Here is a 19120-nt window from a genome sequence, read left to right as displayed (position 1 = left end):
ATTTTGAGCCTGTAATCGAAACCACAAATGCTGATGCTCCAGATACTCAACTAGTCTAAAGAAGGCCAGTTTTATTGCTTCTTTAATCAGAACAACAGTTTTCAGCTGTGCTAACATAATTTCAAAGGGGTTTTCTAATGATCAATTAGCCTTTTAAAATTATAAACTTGGATTAGCTAACACAACGTGCCATTGGAACACAGGAGTGATGATGACTGATAATGAGCCTCTGTACGCCCATGTAGATATTCCATTAAAAATCAGTTGTTTCCAGCTACAATAGTCATTTACAACATTAACAATGTCTACACTGTATTTCTGATACATTTTTTGTTATTTTAAAGGACAAAAAAATGGCTTTTCTTTCAAAAACAAGGATATTTCTAAGTGACCCCAAACTTTTGAAAGGTAGTGTATATTCTCACTTGTAGTAAGCCAAATGTCCCCGAAGGCATGTGAAACACATATTTCAATGATCAAATATATGACAGATTTGCTTCGAAGACACTGTTTCAAGTTGAGAAATACAGAAATTGTTCCCAAGCCAAATCTCACTGTAAAAAAAAAAAGAAATATCATATTATATTATACTAATATTAAACAGGTTTCTTATGGGCTGTTTACTTGGAGGTACCAAGTCTCTGTTCGTGACAAGCTGTCACTGATAACTTTAAAAACAATTTCATTCCCAAAGCAATAATAACGGCTGACAATGTCAAAGGGTCATGAAAGGAACTTAGCTAATTTGTTTCAGAGGGAAAATGTCAAGGCAGGTAGACTAACATCTCTGCTTAAAGCACTCTCTCTCTCTCCCTCTCTCTCCTATTCTCTGATCTTTCACCTACATATGAGCACTAATGACTTTAATGAACAGATAGAGAGAGGGAGACACAAGACCAGCCATCAAAGCATGCACACATAATTACCAAGGTGGCTTTGAGCCATCGGTCTCTGTGGCCTCACCGCAATTACCCACACCTGGTCTTCTGAAATAATATTCAATTACCCACAACTCATCTTCTGAAATACTATTCTGAATGGCACAGATACAACTGCTTTAACAATGACATTACTTTCAGACCTGACATTTAACGGCTTAACGAAACATAATGAGCACCAGTTTTCCACTGCGCTACTTTCAACTGGTACCTGGTTCTATCGCCACTGTAGTCAGAGATGAAAAAAACGTCAACAAAATTGCTATATATCCGCATCACTCTCAGAAAAATAAGTAGTACTGCTCGGTTTTACACAGTCAAATGTAACAAAGGGTTTTTTTTTATAAAGAACTGTACAAATTGTATATTTATGACATCAATATTTTAAAAATATTTCAAATAAATAATGCAATACAGTAGTATTTGATGATCTGTATGAAAAACATTTACATTTGACATTTTAGTAATTCAGCAGATGCTCTTATGCAGTGAAACTGACGAGTAAGCATCTTCAAATAGTTAGGTGAGACAACCACATATCACAGTCAAATATACAGGATACGAACACTCCACAGAAGGAAATTGCACGAATGTTGGTGCCAACATTGCATAACTTCTCTGAGAGACCTTAGATCTTGCATCTATAGGTTAATAAGGCCTGAATTATTGTGTAATAAAGGTGTAATAAATCTTTATAAACGTGTAAACGCTTAATACCAGTGACGTCAATAAGCTTTTATAAACCTGTAATAAAGCTTAATAAACCCTTAATAACCAGTAAATAGTGACTTACTGCCAGATCTTCTCCAGGTTAATGAGCCTTTATAAAGGAGTAATAAAGCTTCAAAAAGGTTCATAAAGGCCTTATTAACCAGTGAATAGAGACTCACTGCCGGGTATTCTCCAGCTCTCCATACAGCCATCCGTCCTTGTCCTCCTGGATTAGCAGCATGATGATGTCACCGTCGTCAAAGGAAAGGAGTGTGTTATTGTTGCCGGCCGTGTGAGGGAAGATGGTCCTGACCCGTTGCTTCCTGCCCACGTTCAGCCCTGAACCTATCGACACCGACCTGGACAGAGACAGACTGCCACCGTCCTCCATACTGCCCTGGTCTGTAAGGTCAAAGTTCAAGTTAAATGTTTTTTACTATCAAATTGCAGAAAGACAGCAAGGACTCTCTGAAATACCTGATATTTACAATAGCAGAGTTCAAATTGATACTTTGCTAAGTATATCAGGGAGAAGACATGGCTTATAGCTAGTGATTTATAACCCTGGTCTAAATTAACATGTGGAGAAGAAAAATTGCATCATTAAAGAGGAGAATTGGTTTTGCAGCGTAATTTTCTGTATAATTTGAACATTCAATAAAAGAAGACATGGAGAACAAACGAAGTAAGAACAGATACATTAGCAGGATTAAAGGGACGATGCAGCACAATTTGAAGGGAATTCAGTAGCCGTCCTGAACCTTTGGATTTCTGAATATGATCTGTCTAGCACATTTACTCAATAAGGCCCCGGTGCACAAGATCAAATATTCCGAAACAAGACATTACATGTAGATTAGGACAGCACTTATAGTTTTATCTCTGTTATCTATTTTATCCATTTGTACAAGTCAGATTATGAAAGGCAGCATACTTACATGGGGAAGGTGGTGTGAGACTCTGTAAAACTAAACATAATCTCTGTATAAGATACCAGCTACCAGAACCTGCTATATTTTCACATTTTTGATATGGAGTACATGTACAACTACACACACAATGAAACACATACCCATACTTCAATCCAAAGACTGAAGCCTGAGGTGTGAGGCTGCAGTAGTACCTGAGTTGTGGTCTGATGTGGAGGCGTATGTGGATGTGATGGAGGCGTCCTGGTTGAACATGTTAACCAGTGGACTGATCTGGGCCTTCAGCTGGGGGGCTGGTGGGGGAACCATCGAGTCCCCATTGTTCTGATTGAGAAGACATAAAACAGGTTATGTTGTGTACATGCAAGTCACAGGACATGCAATCCATCTAGAAGAGCAAGTACCATTTATGAGAAGAGCCAAGCCTTTAAACCAAGTAAAGCGGTGAATGATTGTCCTTCTCTTGTTATAGCATTGTAACAGTGTAATAACAGCCATGACGTCCCACTCACCCTGTTGTAGCGCTCAACGCGAGGCGAGGCTTCTGGGGATCCAGACACGGGAGTGCGGAGCCCCTTTATCATGGTCATCACTGTGTCAGGGACCTTGGTGGCATCGCTGCATTTATCCTGCCAGCTGGGCAGCTTCACCGCCAGCAGCTCTTTGGCCTACAGTGCAGATAGATATAGAACAGTTATAAAGGTGCAATAAAGCTTTATGAAGCATTCATAACTGTTATATGGCCAAGTTAGGGGGAGCATTGGTTACAGTGCTGAACAACACATAGAATCTCAGCCATATCAACCCCAAGGTGGGCATAATGCCTCTATTTGGTAGATTTGAATCCTGCTGTTGTTGATGTGACTAACTAGGAAGTAACCCCTCTGTGTATGAGGATGTCACATCACTGAGTCTTCCTTTAAGTCAAGGTTAACTAAGGCCTAACAAAGTTGATTTACTGTTTAACGGATGCCCCGCTTCACATAAATATATTTTTTATGGTTTTGAACATTTAATCGATTTCTTTAAATTATTATTTTTGACGAAACAAACAATTCACTTTGCTATTGTAGTAGGTTGGATTCTGTTCAATCCCCTTAAATCGAATCATGTGAATCCAAATAAAAATGTGTAAATTATGAATAGTATTTTCGGCCAAAAAAAACTGTAGCCTTCCATTTTTTTAACCTTTATTTAACTAGGTAAGTCAGTTGAGAAAAAAATATTATTTACAGTGACGGCCTAGGAACAGTGGGTTAACTGCCTTGTTCAGGGGAACAGTGGGTTAACTGCCTTGTTCAGGGGAACAGTGGGTTAACTGCCTTGTTCAGGGGAACAGTGGGTTAACTGCCTTGTTCAGGGGAACAGTGGGTTAACTGCCTTGTTCAAGGGAATAGTGGGTTAACTGCCTTGTTCAGGGGAACAGTGGGTTAACTGCCTTGTTCAGGGGCAGAACGACAGATTTTTACCTTGTCCGATCGGGGATTTGATCTCACAACCTTTACGGTTACTGGCCCATCGCTCTAACCACTAGGCTACCTGCCGCCCCCATTTGGGTTGTGTGACTGCAAAACGTGTTTTGTAGATACTTTAAGTTGATTTGGGCATTCAATTTATGGGACATTGCAACTCAATAGATGCTAGTCAGCCTGCAAACACTAAGGTAAGATAAATATGACAAAACTAGAAAAGGTACATTTTCTGAAGAAAGTGTGTGCTTGCAACAGCTGTCTAAAAATATTTGTATGGTAGAGGGAGAAGTCTTAAATGTAGAATTCAAGCTGAATAGAAGCTGAAGCAGTTAGTTCTAGAAAGAATAGGTCTGATTACTTTAGTAGACTGCTAGTATTCAGACCCCTTGACTTCTTCCACATTTTGTTACGTTACAGTTTTATTCTAAAAATAGATTTAAAAAAATAGTTTATGCCTTCATCAACCTACACACAATACCCCATAATGACAAAGCAAAAACAAGTTATTAGACATTTTTGCAAAAAAACAAAACCAAAAAAAAAAAAACACAAGTATTCATAAGTATTCAGACCCTTTACTCAGTACTCTGTTAAAGCACCTTTGGCTACGATTACAGCCTCGCATCTTCTTGGGTATGACGCTACAAGTTTGGCACACCTGTATTTGGGGAGTTTCTCCCATTCTTCTCTGCAGATCCTCTCAAGCTCTGTCAGGTTGGATGGGGAGCGTTGCTGCACAGCTATTTTCAGGTCTCTCCAGAGATGTTCGATCTGGCTCTGGCTTGGCCATTCAAGGACATTCAGAGACTTATCCCTAAGCCACTCCTGCGTTGTCTTGGCTGTTTGCTTAGGTTCGTTGTCCTGTTGGATGGTGAACCTTCGCCCCAGTCTGAGGTCCTGAGCGCAAATTCTTAATCCCTCACCTTACTTTAAAAAAATGAAATCTACTTTAGGCCTAAATGACTAAAGGTTAACTAAAGGACTAAACCCCTTATGTGCAGTACCTTCTCATGGAAGGCGGTGACATGGTAGGAGAACATGCAGTGTTTGTCGACCAGAAAGCAGAATCGTCTCTTCTCCTCCAGGAGGGCCTCTCTGCAACCATCAGCGATGAACTTCTGCATGTCACTCTGCCGCGACGAGATGGTCTTCATATACTGAGGGGAAGAAGAGGGAAAGAGGAGGGGACACGTCAGTAAGGGTTGGTTGAACTGATGGGGGGGTCATTAAGGAACTAAAGGGGACAGGTCAGTAAGGGTTGGTTGAACTGATGGGGGAGGGGGGTCATTAAGGAACTAAAGAGGGCAGGTCAGTAAGGGTTGGTTGAACTGATGGGGGGGTCATTAAGGAACTAAAGAGGACAGGTCAGTAAGGGTTGGTTGAACTGATGGGGGGAGGGTCATTAAGGAACTAAAGAGGACAGGTCAGTAAGGGTTGGTTGAACTGATGGGGGTCATTAAGGAACTAAAGGGGACAGGTCAGTAAGGGTTGGTTGAACTGATGGGGGGGTCATTAAGGAACTAAAGGGAACAGGTCAGTAAGGGTTGGTTGAACTGATGGGGTGGTCATTAAGGAACTAAAGGGGACAGGTCAGTAAGGGTTGGTTGAACTGATGGGGGGTCATTAAGGAACTAAAGGGAACAGGTCAGTAAGGGTTGGTTGAACTGATGGGGTGGTCATTAAGGAACTAAAGGGGACAGGTCAGTAAGGGTTGGTTGAACTGATGGGGGTCATTAAGGAACTAAAGGGGACAGGTCAGTTAGGGTTGGTTGAACTGATGGGGGGGTCATTAAGGAACTAAAGGGGACAGGTCAGTTAGGGTTGGATGAACTGACGGGGGGGATGGGGGAGGGTCAATAAGGAACTAAAGGGGACCGGTCATTACTGGGTTACTGACAGGCGTACTGTAACTCTGTGTGTACAGTATATGTATGAGATCGTCTCCAGATACTGACGAGAGGACACAGAGGGAGACTGATTGTTAAAACATTCAGTAAGGTTGTAATTGCATGCTCAGACAAAAGCAGCTTGCTTAACTGTTCATGAATAACTAATGAGCCTTCTAATCAAAGTCTCTCCTCTGTCTGGCTCAATCTCACCCCCTGTTGTTACTCCACCATCCCTATCCTGTAGAAAATCACCCTGCTGAAAGAACCTGTGTCTGCGTCCCAATGGCACCCTATTCCCAATGTAGTGTATAGTCAAATGTAGATCACTATATAGGGAATAGGGTAACATTTGGAAAGCAGGACACACTCCTTCCCAGAGAGTGACTCAGAACTGAAACACCCTCACAAAGCAGACCACGGAATCTGACATCACACACAGACAAAGCTCAGCTCCTCTTTGAAACAACTCTCTCCCTCTGTCTCCTCCCTTATCTCTCCTCTCCTTTTTCTGGTTGTCATGACGACAGCGAAAGCTGGTTAGTCTCTAGGGTTGTGGTGGTGGTGTCACAGACCCTCCTTTAATGTTTAGCCCAGTCTCTCTCTCTCTCCCCCCTCCCCTCTCTCTCTCTCTCTCTCTCTTTCGCTTTCTCCCCCAATCCCCTGTCTCTCGCTCTTCCCCTCCCTCTTCCCCCTACGATGGGGCCACAACTAAACTATGGAGCTTAATTTCTACTGCAAACAATAGCTGGAAGACTGAGAAAGACAGAGGGGAGGAAGAGAGAGATAGAGGATAGAGAGAGAAAGACAGACATAGGGAGAAAGAACCATTTCACTGTACTTGTGCATGTAACAAATACGACTTGAAACTTGAAACTTGAATTGAGCTCAAGTGTTGCAGCAAACCTGTAGGGGTTTGAAAATGACGGATTTGTGGGCAAATTCCATTAACGACATTCATGCATGACTTTGGAGAGAGCAGGATGTTACCTTTTCCATCCATTTCTATATTCTGACAACTGAACCACAGAAGATCACAGCAGAGGCGAAACTAAATATACTCTACAGTCTGATACATGACAGTAGAAAGTGTTCATGGGTGTGTGCATGTGTTTGCCCTTATCTAGTCTAATCAACAGGTGTCATATACATAGGATAATGACAAACCAGTTTCCCTCCACATAGCAAGCCACAATACATTACTGTCTATTAGTTTCTCTGAGATAAAACTAGATTACAGCCCTCTTTCCATAGGCAAAGGTAATCTACATACTGAAACAAAGATGGTTAATAGCAAGATAAAAACCAAGAAGCCATTAAGAAGAGATCATGATCACTGAATAGAGAGAGAGACAAGATTCTACTCTTCAAAACCTCCAGTTAGCTAGTGCTTCTCGGATTTCAGTCAGAACAATAATACAAAATGTGTTGCAGCTCAATATATTGGGCCCCTTACTAAAAATAAACCCACCTCATAAACTGACACTCATCAATGTCGGGCCGGTGAAACCCGTCAATAAAATAGGAGTGGATGAGGAGTTATTGCACAGGCAGCCTTGTATCAAGCAGAGCCAGAGTGGGTTTCATCAACAGACAGCATCTCCTTGGCCCCTCTCTCAACTTGTCCTATTGATTTACTAAAGAAGTCTATGTTTAATGTATACTGTGTTAGGAAGACTATTACTGTATATCCTCTGATTCCTGTAAGTGGCTAAATATGCTACCAGGCACCACTCCAAGCCTACTCTATTTGAGTGGACATTATTGACTATAAATGCCTCACCCATTCCCAGTCCCACTACATCCTACAAAGCTTTTCAGCGAGTGTATACTACCAACCAACTCAAGACCAACTACAAACTCCTAAGTGCACACTTCATACTCCAGATGGGGTTGTTTCCTTGGCCAGTCAAGGGTACATGCTTTTTACACCCACTTGAGAGCACAATCCTCATGCAAGAGTGTACAGTGCTCCCACTCCTCACATTCACTAAAATACACTCTCCATTCTAATGTGATGACAGCCATTTGGTCCCTTTCGATGAGCCTTCAGTGTGGCTTTATAGGTGAAGGGCAGTGGTGGACAAAGGACCCAATTTTCATACTTGAGTAAAAGTAAATTGCTAAAATATACTTAAGTATCAAAGTCAAAGCAAAAGTATAAATCATTTCACATTCCTTATATTAAGCAAAGCAGATGGCATGATTTTCTTGTTTTTTTTTAAACAAGAAAATCCCTCCAACACACTCCAACACTTAGGCAATAATTTAAAAACACATTTTTGTTAGTGAGTCTGCATAATCAGAGGCAGGAGGGATGACCAGGGATGTTCTCTTGATCACTTTGTGAACTGGACCATTTTCCTGTCCTGCTAAGCATTCGAAATGTAAGGAGTACTTTTGGGTGTCAGGGAAAATGCATGGTGTAAAAAGTACATTATTGTCTTTAGGAATGTAGTGGAGTATAAGTAAAAGTTGTCAAAAATATAAATTGTAAAGTACAGATACCCCCAAAAATGACTTAAGTAGTACTGTAAAGCATTTTAACTTAAGTACCTTGCACCACTGGTGAAGGGGCAAGACAGTGACGGCACTCCACTTTACATTTCTACAAAGAATCTGCCCGCAGCTATATATAGGTGTGGTGGTATTGTGTATATTTAGTGTTCATTTCCTTTCCACCCGCTCGCTTTTATGTACAGTTTTTCCACCTTGAGGTGTGCGGTAAGATCAAGGAGCCACCTGGGCCAATGACATACCCTATTTTCAAGACAAAGTTAATAAATGTTTTCTTTGATATTCTCGATGGGTTATTGCCCCATGCGTGCAAATCATTTAAGTGATAACACCCTCGAAGCCAGTGTTTGGAGGTCATATTGGCACGGGTGTTGTTAGGCCCGAGAAGAAGTCAATGTCCGGCAAACCGTGCCAATATATCCTCCAAACACCGGCTTTGAGGGAATTATCACTTTTATACAACGGGTTACCAACATATCCAAATAATTATTTACATATTTTTATAACAAATATTATTTTGATTAATTTATTAATACTATTTCATCCTTCCACAAGATATAGTACCGACACAAATCCAAGGTTGCTCCCCAAGCAAGCTGGTCGTTGGTTCTATCGGTTCGGTTGCCAGAGACGCGACCCAGTCGTTCAGTCTTTTTGTTCTGTACCTATGGATGCGACCCAGTTGTTCGTTCTAAATGTTCCATTGCCATACTGGCTGGCAACGTTTTTATCCCTTGCTTGCTAGCTAGCCAACTACGGCTAACTTACAGTCACGTTGAACAGAACAGCGAAGTAGCTGCATTTGTGTTTGTTTAAGCTATTTTCTAGTGAATTTACTTGGATAAATCCATAACAATAAGCTATTGATGCACGATTTCACCTAGCATAGAAAATGTGCTCTCTCTCACCATTCAGAATTAGACCCACCCGTTGCATAAGGGAGTCCATAGAAGGGTTCAGCTTTGTTTATGTAAACAAAACAAGGCAACCAAGAGCAATAATGTTCTGTTTGGTTTTTATATTGATACTGGACACATAAACCAACAAGTGTTTCTGGATGAGGGTAAAGTCACGTGACTGTCTGTTAAAGTCCCTTTCTAGCCGTCTGAGAAACTTCCAGGAACTCAAAAGAATCCAAGCACATGTTCACATCATCAGAAAAAACGAACTGGACACCGAGCCACTTCTCGCTTGAAAATGGAGAACATTCATAAAGTGGGTCTTAAGGGACTTTTCTGACTAGTGTACCCATGGTGCATTGAGTGAACAGCTGAGTCTGATCACTGAGACCCCCAGTGAGATAAGATGAGATCTGTTTCTAGTCTCACCTCGTTCTCATTGATTACTTAAGATCTGGTTCTGGTCTCACCTCGTTCTCCTTGATTAATCAAAATCTGTTTCTAGTCTCACCTCGTTCTCTTTGATTAGTTAAGATCTGGTTCTAGTCTCACCTCATTCTCCTTGATTAGTTAAGATCTGGTTCTAGTCTCACCTCATTCTCCTTGATTACTTAAGATCTGGTTCTGGTCTCACCTCGTTCTCCTTGATTAATCAAAATCTGTTTCTAGTCTCACCTCGTTCTCTTTGATTAGTTAAGATCTGGTTCTAGTCTCACCTCATTCTCCTTGATTACTTAAGATCTGCTTCTAGTCTCACCTTGTTCTCTTTGATTAATCAAGATCTGGTTCTAGTCTCACCTCGTTCTCCTTGATTAATCAAGATCTGGTTCTAGTCTCACCTCGTTCTCCTTGATTAATCAAGATAAGGTTCTAGTCTCACCTCGTTCTCCTCGATTTATCAAGATCTGGTTCTAGTCTCACCTCGTTCTCCTTGATCTCGTACTTGGTGACTTGTTTCCCCTGGCTCTTCCTCCGCAGCTTCTTCAGGTCTGTCTGAGAGCGCTCCAGAGAGTCCTGCTTCAGCTTGTGCTCCGTCTGGTACCGCTTGAATGTGGCCTGGATGAGAGATACAAAGGTTAAGATAAGTTTGATGTAGAGATGGAGAGGACTTTTACTGAATGCAAGGATAGGGGATATTGAGGAGAGAGGAGACCATAATTAAGTGTGTACTTACATACCTGCATACGTAGACATGCAGAACCGTACACAAACATGCACACACACACACACACTCCTTGTGATTAGATTGTCCTTTGCCAAAGTCCTATAGTGGTCAATGTACTTACAGTCATATATTTGACATCCATCTCTGTTTTCCTCTCCAGCTCAGCAATGATTTCTTTGTGGAACCGCTTGAACTGAACAGAAAGAATGCAGTTCAAGTCGATATATAAACATTTAACAATAGCATAACCATGGCAAGATGGTGACATCAGAATAAGAGTTGCGTGGCTGAGCCAGAGGAATGTAGCTGTGATAATTGCTTTCTAACTGAGGGGAATTCTAACAACAGGTCTTATCTACCTCTCCAAACAGTTGAACATTGACTACTTTCTCCTTCCTTCGTTCTCGCAGATATCTCAGAAATAACTAACCAAGCTTCGTTGGCATGTCGCTTTACTTGGAGCCCAGTGAAAGACAAGTAGGAGCCTTGTAAGGCTTTACTAGAGTTCTGAATTGCAATAAAATGTGTAATACATGTATACTGTAGTGAGAATACATTTTATTTGATCATATCTCTTCTTATTACTGACCAATACTATAAATATTCAGAGATCAAATCATCTTAAATTCAACAATAATCATATTTTCAAAGTTTATCCGCCTCGTGCATAGGATACAATAGGTATAAAACAGTAAAGTGACATTTTTTCTTGAGAATTCTTTCCCAACAATGCGGGGATCATTTTTTCCCTCATCAATCTACACATAATACCCCATAATGGAAAAGCAAAAACAGGTTTTTATTAATGTTAGTTAATGTATTACAAATAAACAAACAGATATACCTTGTTTACATAAGTATTCAGACCCTTTGTTATGACACTCAAAATTGAGCTCAGGTGCATCCTGTTTCCATTGATCATCCTTGAAATGTAACTACAACTTGATTGGAGTCCACCTGTGGTAAATTCAATTGATTGGACATGATTTGGAAAGGCACACACCTGTCTATATAAGGTGACACAGTTGACAGTGCATGTCAGATCAAAAACCAAGCCATGTGGTCGAAGGAATTGTCCATAGAGCTCCATGACAGGATTGTGTCGAGGCACAGATCTGGGGAAGGGTACCAAAACATTTCTGTAGCATTGAAGGTCCCCAAGAACACAGTGGGCTCCATGATTCTTAAATGGAAGAAGTTTGGAACCACCAAACTCCCACCCGTCTGTGTTGATGGGAGAACCTTCCAGAAGGACAACCATCTCTGCAGCACTCCACCAATCAGTCCTTTGTGGTAGAGTGGCCAGATGGAAACTACTCATCAATAAAATGCACATGACAGGCCGCTTGGAGTTTGCCGTAAGGAACCTAAAGGCCCCTTGACCATAAGAAACAAGATTCTCTGGTCTGATGAAACCAAGATGGAACTATTTGGCCTGAAGAGTCACGTCTGGAGGAAACGTGGCACCATTCCTATGGTGAAGCATGGTGGTGGTTGCAGCATCATACTGTGGGGATGTTTTTAGTGGCAGGGACTGGGAGACTAGTCAGGATCGAGGGAAAGATGAGCAGCGCAAAGTACTGAGAGATCCTGATGAAAACCTGCTCCAGAGCGCTCAGGACTCAGGCAAAGGTTTACCTTCCAACAGGACAACGAACCTAAGCACACAGCCAAAACAACACAACAGTGGCTTCGGGACAAGTCTCTGAATGTCCTTGAGTGGCACAGCCAGAGCCCGGACTTGAGCCCGATTGAACATCTCTGACAAGATCTGAAAATAGATGAGCAGCGATGCTCTCCATCCAACCTGACCGACTTGAGAGGATCTGCAGAGAAAAACGGAAGAAACTCCCCAAATAAAGGTGTGCCAAACTTGTAGTGTCATACCCAAGAAGACTTAATGCTGTAATTGCTGCCAAAGATGCTTCAACAAAGTACTGAGTAAAGGGTCTGAATACTGATGTAAATGTAATACTGATGTAAATGTAATACTGATGTAAATGTAATACTGATGTAAATGTGATATTTCCCAGATTTTTTTTTGTTGTTGTAAATTTTCAAACATTTCTAAAAACCTGTTTTTGCTTCGTCATTATGGGGTATTGTGTGTAGATTGATGAGAAAAAAAAACAATTTAGTCAATTTTAGAATAAGGCTGTAACTTAACAAAATGTGGAAAAAGTCAATGGGTCTGAATACTTTCCAAATGCACTGTATATAACAATGAAAATAGAATAAAAAACACAGAAGAAGCACGATGACAGCTGAAGAAACATGAGAATGCACCTGCTTCAGTCTAGACCATCTGTATTGTATAGTATTGTAACTTAGACATAGTGAGTGATTAGAGATGATACTGTCTAAGAGCTAGTTGTGTCTTGCTCTTGTCACAGTTACAACACCAGTGACACCAACCAGAGTCACTTGATTTCCTAGACTATGCCAAGCCTCTCACCCCCAGGCCTCAACAAGAAACCCAACAGACAAAACAGAGAGCACACGCTGAAAGGAATGGTCTAAATGACAAAAAAACTGTTGTCTTGGGTCCAGGTGGGATTTCTCTCTAGGCTTTGTTGTGTTCTTGGTGTGTTTAGAGGATAAAGGAGGTCTGTTAATGACTAATTCACTGTGAGAAAGAGAGAGTTGGCATAGAGGACTATGGATATGTGTGTCGACATGAACATCCAACGCAGGTCAAAGAGAATAGTAACCCTTGACTTCAGTCTTCCACTTAATTAGCGATTAGATGGTAAAATGGTAATTACATAACAAAAAACTACCAAGAGAAGAAGTGACAGTAGGTCAGCAGGAAAACTTACGTTCTCCTCCAGCTCCAGGTGAACCTTCCTGTGCACCTCAGAGATCTCCATCAGAACCACACCTGTAGAGAAAATATCATATATCATATTATACAGGTAGCTGACAAAATAAAGGAAACACCAACATAAAGTGACTTATTAGGGTGTTGGGCCACCACGAGCCAGAACAGCTTCAATGTGCCTTGGTATAGATGCTACAAGTGTCTGAAACTCTACCGCAACGAACAGCCCTTGCTGTCTCTGCCTGGCCGGTTCCCCTTTCTCCACTGGGATTCTCTACCTCTAACCCTATTACAGGGGCTGAGTCACTGGCTTACTGGTGCTCTTCCATGGCGTCCCTAGGAGGGGTGCGTCACTTGAGTGGGTTGAGTCACTGACGTGGTCTTCCTGTCTGGGTTGGCGCCCCCCCTTGGGTTGTGCCGTGGCGGAGATCTCTGTGGGCTATACTCGGCCTTGTTGCAGGATGGTAAGTTGGTGGTTGAAGATATCCCTCTAGTGGTGTGGGGGCTGTGCTTTGGCAAAGTGGGTGGGGTTATATCCTGCCTGTTTGGCCCTGTCCGGGGGTATCATCGGACGGGGCCACAGTGTCTCCTGACCCCTCCTGTCTCAGCCTCCAGTTTTTATGCTGCAGTAGTTTATGTGTCGGGGGGCTAGGGTCAGTCTGTTATATCTGGAGTATTTCTCCTGTCTTATCTGGTGTCCTGTGTGAATTTAAGTATGCTCTCTCTAATTCTTTCTTTCTTTCTCAATCTCGGAGGACCTGAGCCCTAGGACCTTGCCTCAGGACTACCTGGCATGATGACTCCTTGCTGTCCCCAGTCCACCTGGCCGTGCTGCTTCTCCAGTTTCAACTGTTCTGCCTGCGGCTATGGAACCCTAACCTGTTCAATGAACGTGCTACCTGTCCCAGACCTGCTGTTTTCAACTCTCTAGAGACAGCAGGAGCGGTAGATATACTCGCAATGATCGGCTATGAAAAGCCAACTGACATTTACTCCTGAGGTGCTGACTTGTTGCACCCTCGACAACTACTGTGATTATTATTATTTGACCATGCTGGTCATTTATGAACATTTGAACATCTTGGCCATGTTCTGTTATAATCTCCACCCGGCACAGCCAGAAGAGGACTGGCCACCACTCATAGCCTGGTTCCTCTCTAGGTTTCTTCCTAGGTTTTGGCCTTTCTAGGGAGTTTTTCCTAGCCACCGTGCTTCTACACCTGCATTGCTTGCTGTTTGGGGTTTTAGGCTGGGGTTCTGTACAGCACTTTGATATATCAGCTGATGTAAGAAGGGCTATATAAATAAATGAGATTTTGATTTGATTTATTGGAGAGATGAGGCACCAATCTTCCACAAGAAATTCCACAATTTGATGTTTTGTTGTAAAACGCTGTCTCAGGCGCCGCTCCAGAAACTCCCATAAGTGTTTAATTGGGTTGAGATCTGGTGACTGAGACCAGGGCCGTGCACAGACCATTCAGCAGTGGTGTAAAGTACTTCAGTAAAAATACTTTAAAGTACTACTTAAGAAGTTTTTTGGGGTATCTGTACTTGACTTTACTATTTATATTTTCGACAACTTTCACTTTTAATGTACATTGTACTCTATATATTTATTTTATTATTCATACTTTTACTTTTACTTTTGATAGGTAAGTATATTTTAGCAATTATATTTACTTCAGATTCTTAAGTATATTTAAAAGCAAATACTTTTAGACTTACTCAAGTAGTATTTCCCCGGTGACTTTCACTTTTACTTGAGTCAATTTCTATTAAGGCATCTTTACTTTTACTCAAGTATGACAATTGGGTACTTCTCTTCACTGCCATTCAGGGGGCAGGTTCATGGGTCAGGTCCCCCACTTGAAAAACAAAATGACTTCCATAATTCACATCTCAAAATTCATAATATACCAAATGCCTGTAGCAAATAAAAATGTTGAGCATAAGCCTATTTATTTCTGCAACAACACATTCACTCAACATCACAAATTGTAAGCAAGCTAGTTACAGTGCCTCCTAAACAGATGATCGACATCGGGGAAAGATGGTGAGCTATCAGCTAATCATTGATGTTGATGATTGATGTAGATCTGCAAGTTAGCTAGCTCAATGTATTTTACTGATTGTGATTTATCTTCAATGCTTGTATGAAATAATAACTTCATAATATAATACTCATAATCTACTAACTCAAGCTAGAGGCTTGTGTGTATATTTATTATGGTGGTAAGCTAGAATGTAGTCGACCTGTGTTGCTGCTAACTCTAGAAGAAACTGATGGAGTTGGATCAGAGGGTTGTTGATACTGCCGCTCCTCTCTATGTCTTTCTGCTTCTCTTTGCTGCATGTATCAACCAACCAGACCAAATATTGATGATGATGTAGGTTAATCAAGTGTTATAAAGTGTGAATCAAATGTTATGCTGTTGTGGCAGTAATGTTGATATTTAAACTAGGTAGCTAGCTACACACACTCAAATGGTGACCAAATCTCTCAACCCATGCATGTTTGGATACAGGGCCTACGATCTCCATAAAGGGCAGACTGGGATAATAACACAACCAGGAGTGCGAGCTCCGTACAGGGCAGACCAACAGGCGCAACCAACGGACAGGGACGGGGGTGGCAAACTTGACGACATCAAGATGACTTGCTGGTTCCGAACAACAATGAAAGAAATGTATAGAAAAAAAGTTTTTGTGAAATTATACCAACACCTAAAAGGGCACTTCGGAGACAGGAAGGGCAAATGGGCATGTACTCTGCACAGGTAGAGCTCTATCTGTGTCATGGCTGTTGAAAGGAGAGGACCAAGGTGCAGCGTGGTGAGCGTACATTTTCTTTTATTAATCAAAATGACGCCGAACAAAACAATAAACACTACAAACACAAACCATGAAGCTCAAAGGCTATGTGCCCTAAACAAAGTCAACTTCCCACAAACACAGTTGGGAAAAAGGGTACCTAAGTATGGTTCCCAAACAGAGAAAACGATAGACAGCTGTCCCTGATTGAGAACCATACCCGGCCAAAACCTAGAAATAGAAAATCATAGAAACACAAAACATAGCATGCCCACCCCAACTCACGCCCTGACCAAACCAAAATAGAGACATAAAAAGGATCTCTAAGGTCAGGGCGTGACAATCTGTGTATGTGCCTGACTGAGAAACAAACACATCCTTTAAACCCCCTATGCTCCTTTCAGACACCTCTTTCAAAATCAATGAGATATCTTCTTCTAGCCATGGTAGCCAAAATAATGGGCAACTGGGCATTTAAATACATGACCTTAAGCATGATGTAATGTTTTAATTGCTTAATTAACTCAGGAAACACACCTGTGTGGAAGAACATCCTTAAAATATACTATGTATTTACTTTATTTGGTCAGTTACCTGTACATCATATACAGTGAAGTCGGAAGTTTACATACACCTTAGCCAAATACATTTAAACTCAGTTTTTTCACAATTCCTGACATTTAATCCGAGTGAAAATTCCCTGTCTTATGTCAGTTAAGATCACCACTTTATTTTAAGAATGTGAAATGTCAGAATAATAGTAGAGAGAATGATTTATTTCAGCTTTTATTTCTTTCATCGCATTCCCAGTGGGTCAGAAGTTTACATACACTCAATTAGTATTTGGTAGCATTGCCTTTCAATTGTTGAACCTAGGTCAAACGTTAAGGGTATTCTTCCACAAGCTTCCCACAATAAGTTGGGTGAATTTTGGCCCATTCCTCCTGACAGAGCTGGTGTAACTGAGTCAGGATTGTAGGCCTCCTTGCTCGCACACGCTTTTTCAGTTCTGCCCACACATTTTCTATAGGATTGAGGTCAGAGCTTTGTGATGGCCACTCCAATACCTTGACTTTGATGTCCTTAAGCCATTTTTCCACAACTCGTGACCAAGCTTTAACTTCCTGACTGATGTCTTGAGATGTTGCTTCAATATATCCACATCATTTCCCTTCCTCATGATGCCATCTATTTTGTGAAGTGCACCAGTCCATCCTGCAGCAAAGCACCCCCACAACATGATGCTGCCACCCCTGTTCTTCACGGTTGGGATGGTGTTCTTCGGCTTGCAAGCCTCCTCCTTTTCCCTCCAAACATAACAATGGTCATTATGGCCAAACAGTTCTATTTTTGTTTCATCAGACCAGAGGACATTTCTCCAAAAAGTATGATTTTTGTCCCCATGTGCAGTTGCAAACTGTAGTCTGGCTTTTTAATGGCGGTTTTGGAGCAGTGGCTTCTTCCTTGCTGAGCGGTCTTTCAGGTTATGTCGATATAGGACTATTGCGTACTATTGTTTGTACAGATGAACGTGGTACCTTCAGGTGTTTGGAAATTGCTCCCAAGGATGAACCAGACTTGTGGAGGTCTACAATTTTTTTGGTGAGGTCTTGGCTGATTTCTTTTGATTTTCCCATCATGTCAAGCAAAGAGGTACTGAGTTTGAAGGTAGGCCTTGAAATACTTCCACAGGTACACCTCCAATTGACTCAAATGATGTCAATTAGCCTATCAGAAGCTTCTAAAGCCATGACATCATTTTCTGGAATTTACCAAGCTGTTTAAAGGCACAGTCAACTTAGTGTATGTGAACTTCTGACCCACTGGAATTGTGATACAGTGAAATAATCTGTCTGTAAACAATTGTTGGAAAAATTACTTGTGTCATGCACAAAGTAGATGTCCTAACCGACTTGCCAAAAGTATAGTTTGATAACAAGAAATATGTGGAGTGGTTGAAAAAACAAGCTTTAATGACTCCAACCTGAGTGTATGTAAACTTCCGACTTCAACTGTATCTGCGGTATGCAGGTAAGCGACATCTAGCCTGGGTTCCAGTCATAGAGAAACACATTCAATATTTCTGTGATACTGCCAGTCTATTTCTTCTTTCGTCAACATTATGTTATCTTATTTGGCAAGGCCAGGATATATCAGTGGTGAATCAATGCAGAAACTTTAAGACAACCAGGCTAAAGGAAACTATTGCGTTTGAATATGTGGAGGACATCTATAACCCTTTTTCCTCAAGTTGCTTGAGGCAACAACGTCCCTGATAGCCTGGCCAGCATGGTACTGGCTGAGACTTCACGAGGAGAACAATGGGTTTTCACAAAGTTGTTGTATCTGCTCTTTCCCTATGCTTACACAAGCAATGTTGACTTTAGGGGTGAAGAACAAACCAAAACACCATGTGTATTTTATGTTTCATCAAGTCATGAGGAGTTTTTACATACTGCATGGATGACATTTATTTTTGACACAGTAGTGTTTGAACAGTGGTAACTCAGTAGTTGCCATTGACCTGACACAGAGACAGAAAAATCCCCATTGAGAGAACCCACATTGAACGCCATAGAGGAACAATAGCAGTCACTACAGTCAACAGAAGCAGACAATAACAGCGGGACAATTTACAGTACAGACACAGACACAATGGGGTGACATCTAGAGGTTATGTAGCCTAGCCATATTTTTTTGGAATGAGTTATAATTGCACTCTATAACCACCTGCCACTAGAACCACCTAGCTACCACTAGAAGGTCTGCTTTTTACAAAATGTTATATTGTATAGTCGTAGTTTGTCATGTTTTAAAATGTTCTCTGCAAACACCTGCAACAAGTAAACCATCCACCCACTCCTATCACCTCAGTATTAATTCAGTTATAATCACAACTGCGCCTGTGGGACCATATAAACAGAATCAACCCAAACAAACTGAGCATACATACATTAGGTAAGCACGC

The 19120-nt window shown here is 41.4% G+C and overlaps 1 protein-coding gene across 3 annotated transcripts in view; it reads right to left on the bottom strand.

Annotated features, from left to right (window-relative positions):
- baiap2l1a (BAR/IMD domain containing adaptor protein 2 like 1a) overlaps nucleotides 1–19120 on the bottom strand; it is a 43112-nt gene that overhangs the window by 6921 nt on the left and 17071 nt on the right. For 2 of the 3 annotated variants that reach the window (XM_042306135.1, XM_042306137.1), the window contains exons 4-11: nucleotides 13337–13398; nucleotides 10639–10710; nucleotides 10274–10408; nucleotides 5055–5207; nucleotides 3091–3246; nucleotides 2773–2902; nucleotides 2588–2617; nucleotides 1829–2051 (exon numbers count right to left, since the gene is read on the bottom strand). In XM_042306135.1, coding sequence (XP_042162069.1) covers nucleotides 1829–2051; nucleotides 2588–2617; nucleotides 2773–2902; nucleotides 3091–3246; nucleotides 5055–5207; nucleotides 10274–10408; nucleotides 10639–10710; nucleotides 13337–13398 — 961 coding nt within the window. The remainder of the gene's footprint in view (nucleotides 1–1828; nucleotides 2052–2587; nucleotides 2618–2772; nucleotides 2903–3090; nucleotides 3247–5054; nucleotides 5208–10273; nucleotides 10409–10638; nucleotides 10711–13336; nucleotides 13399–19120) is intronic. The other variant, XM_042306136.1, reaches the window with a different exon arrangement.

This window comes from Oncorhynchus tshawytscha, linkage group LG25, assembly GCF_018296145.1.
Source record: "Oncorhynchus tshawytscha isolate Ot180627B linkage group LG25, Otsh_v2.0, whole genome shotgun sequence".
NCBI classification, from domain to species: domain Eukaryota; kingdom Metazoa; phylum Chordata; class Actinopteri; order Salmoniformes; family Salmonidae; genus Oncorhynchus; species Oncorhynchus tshawytscha.
The sequence above is the reverse complement of the archived record's forward strand: the minus strand, read 5'-3'. Positions and strand labels throughout refer to the sequence as shown.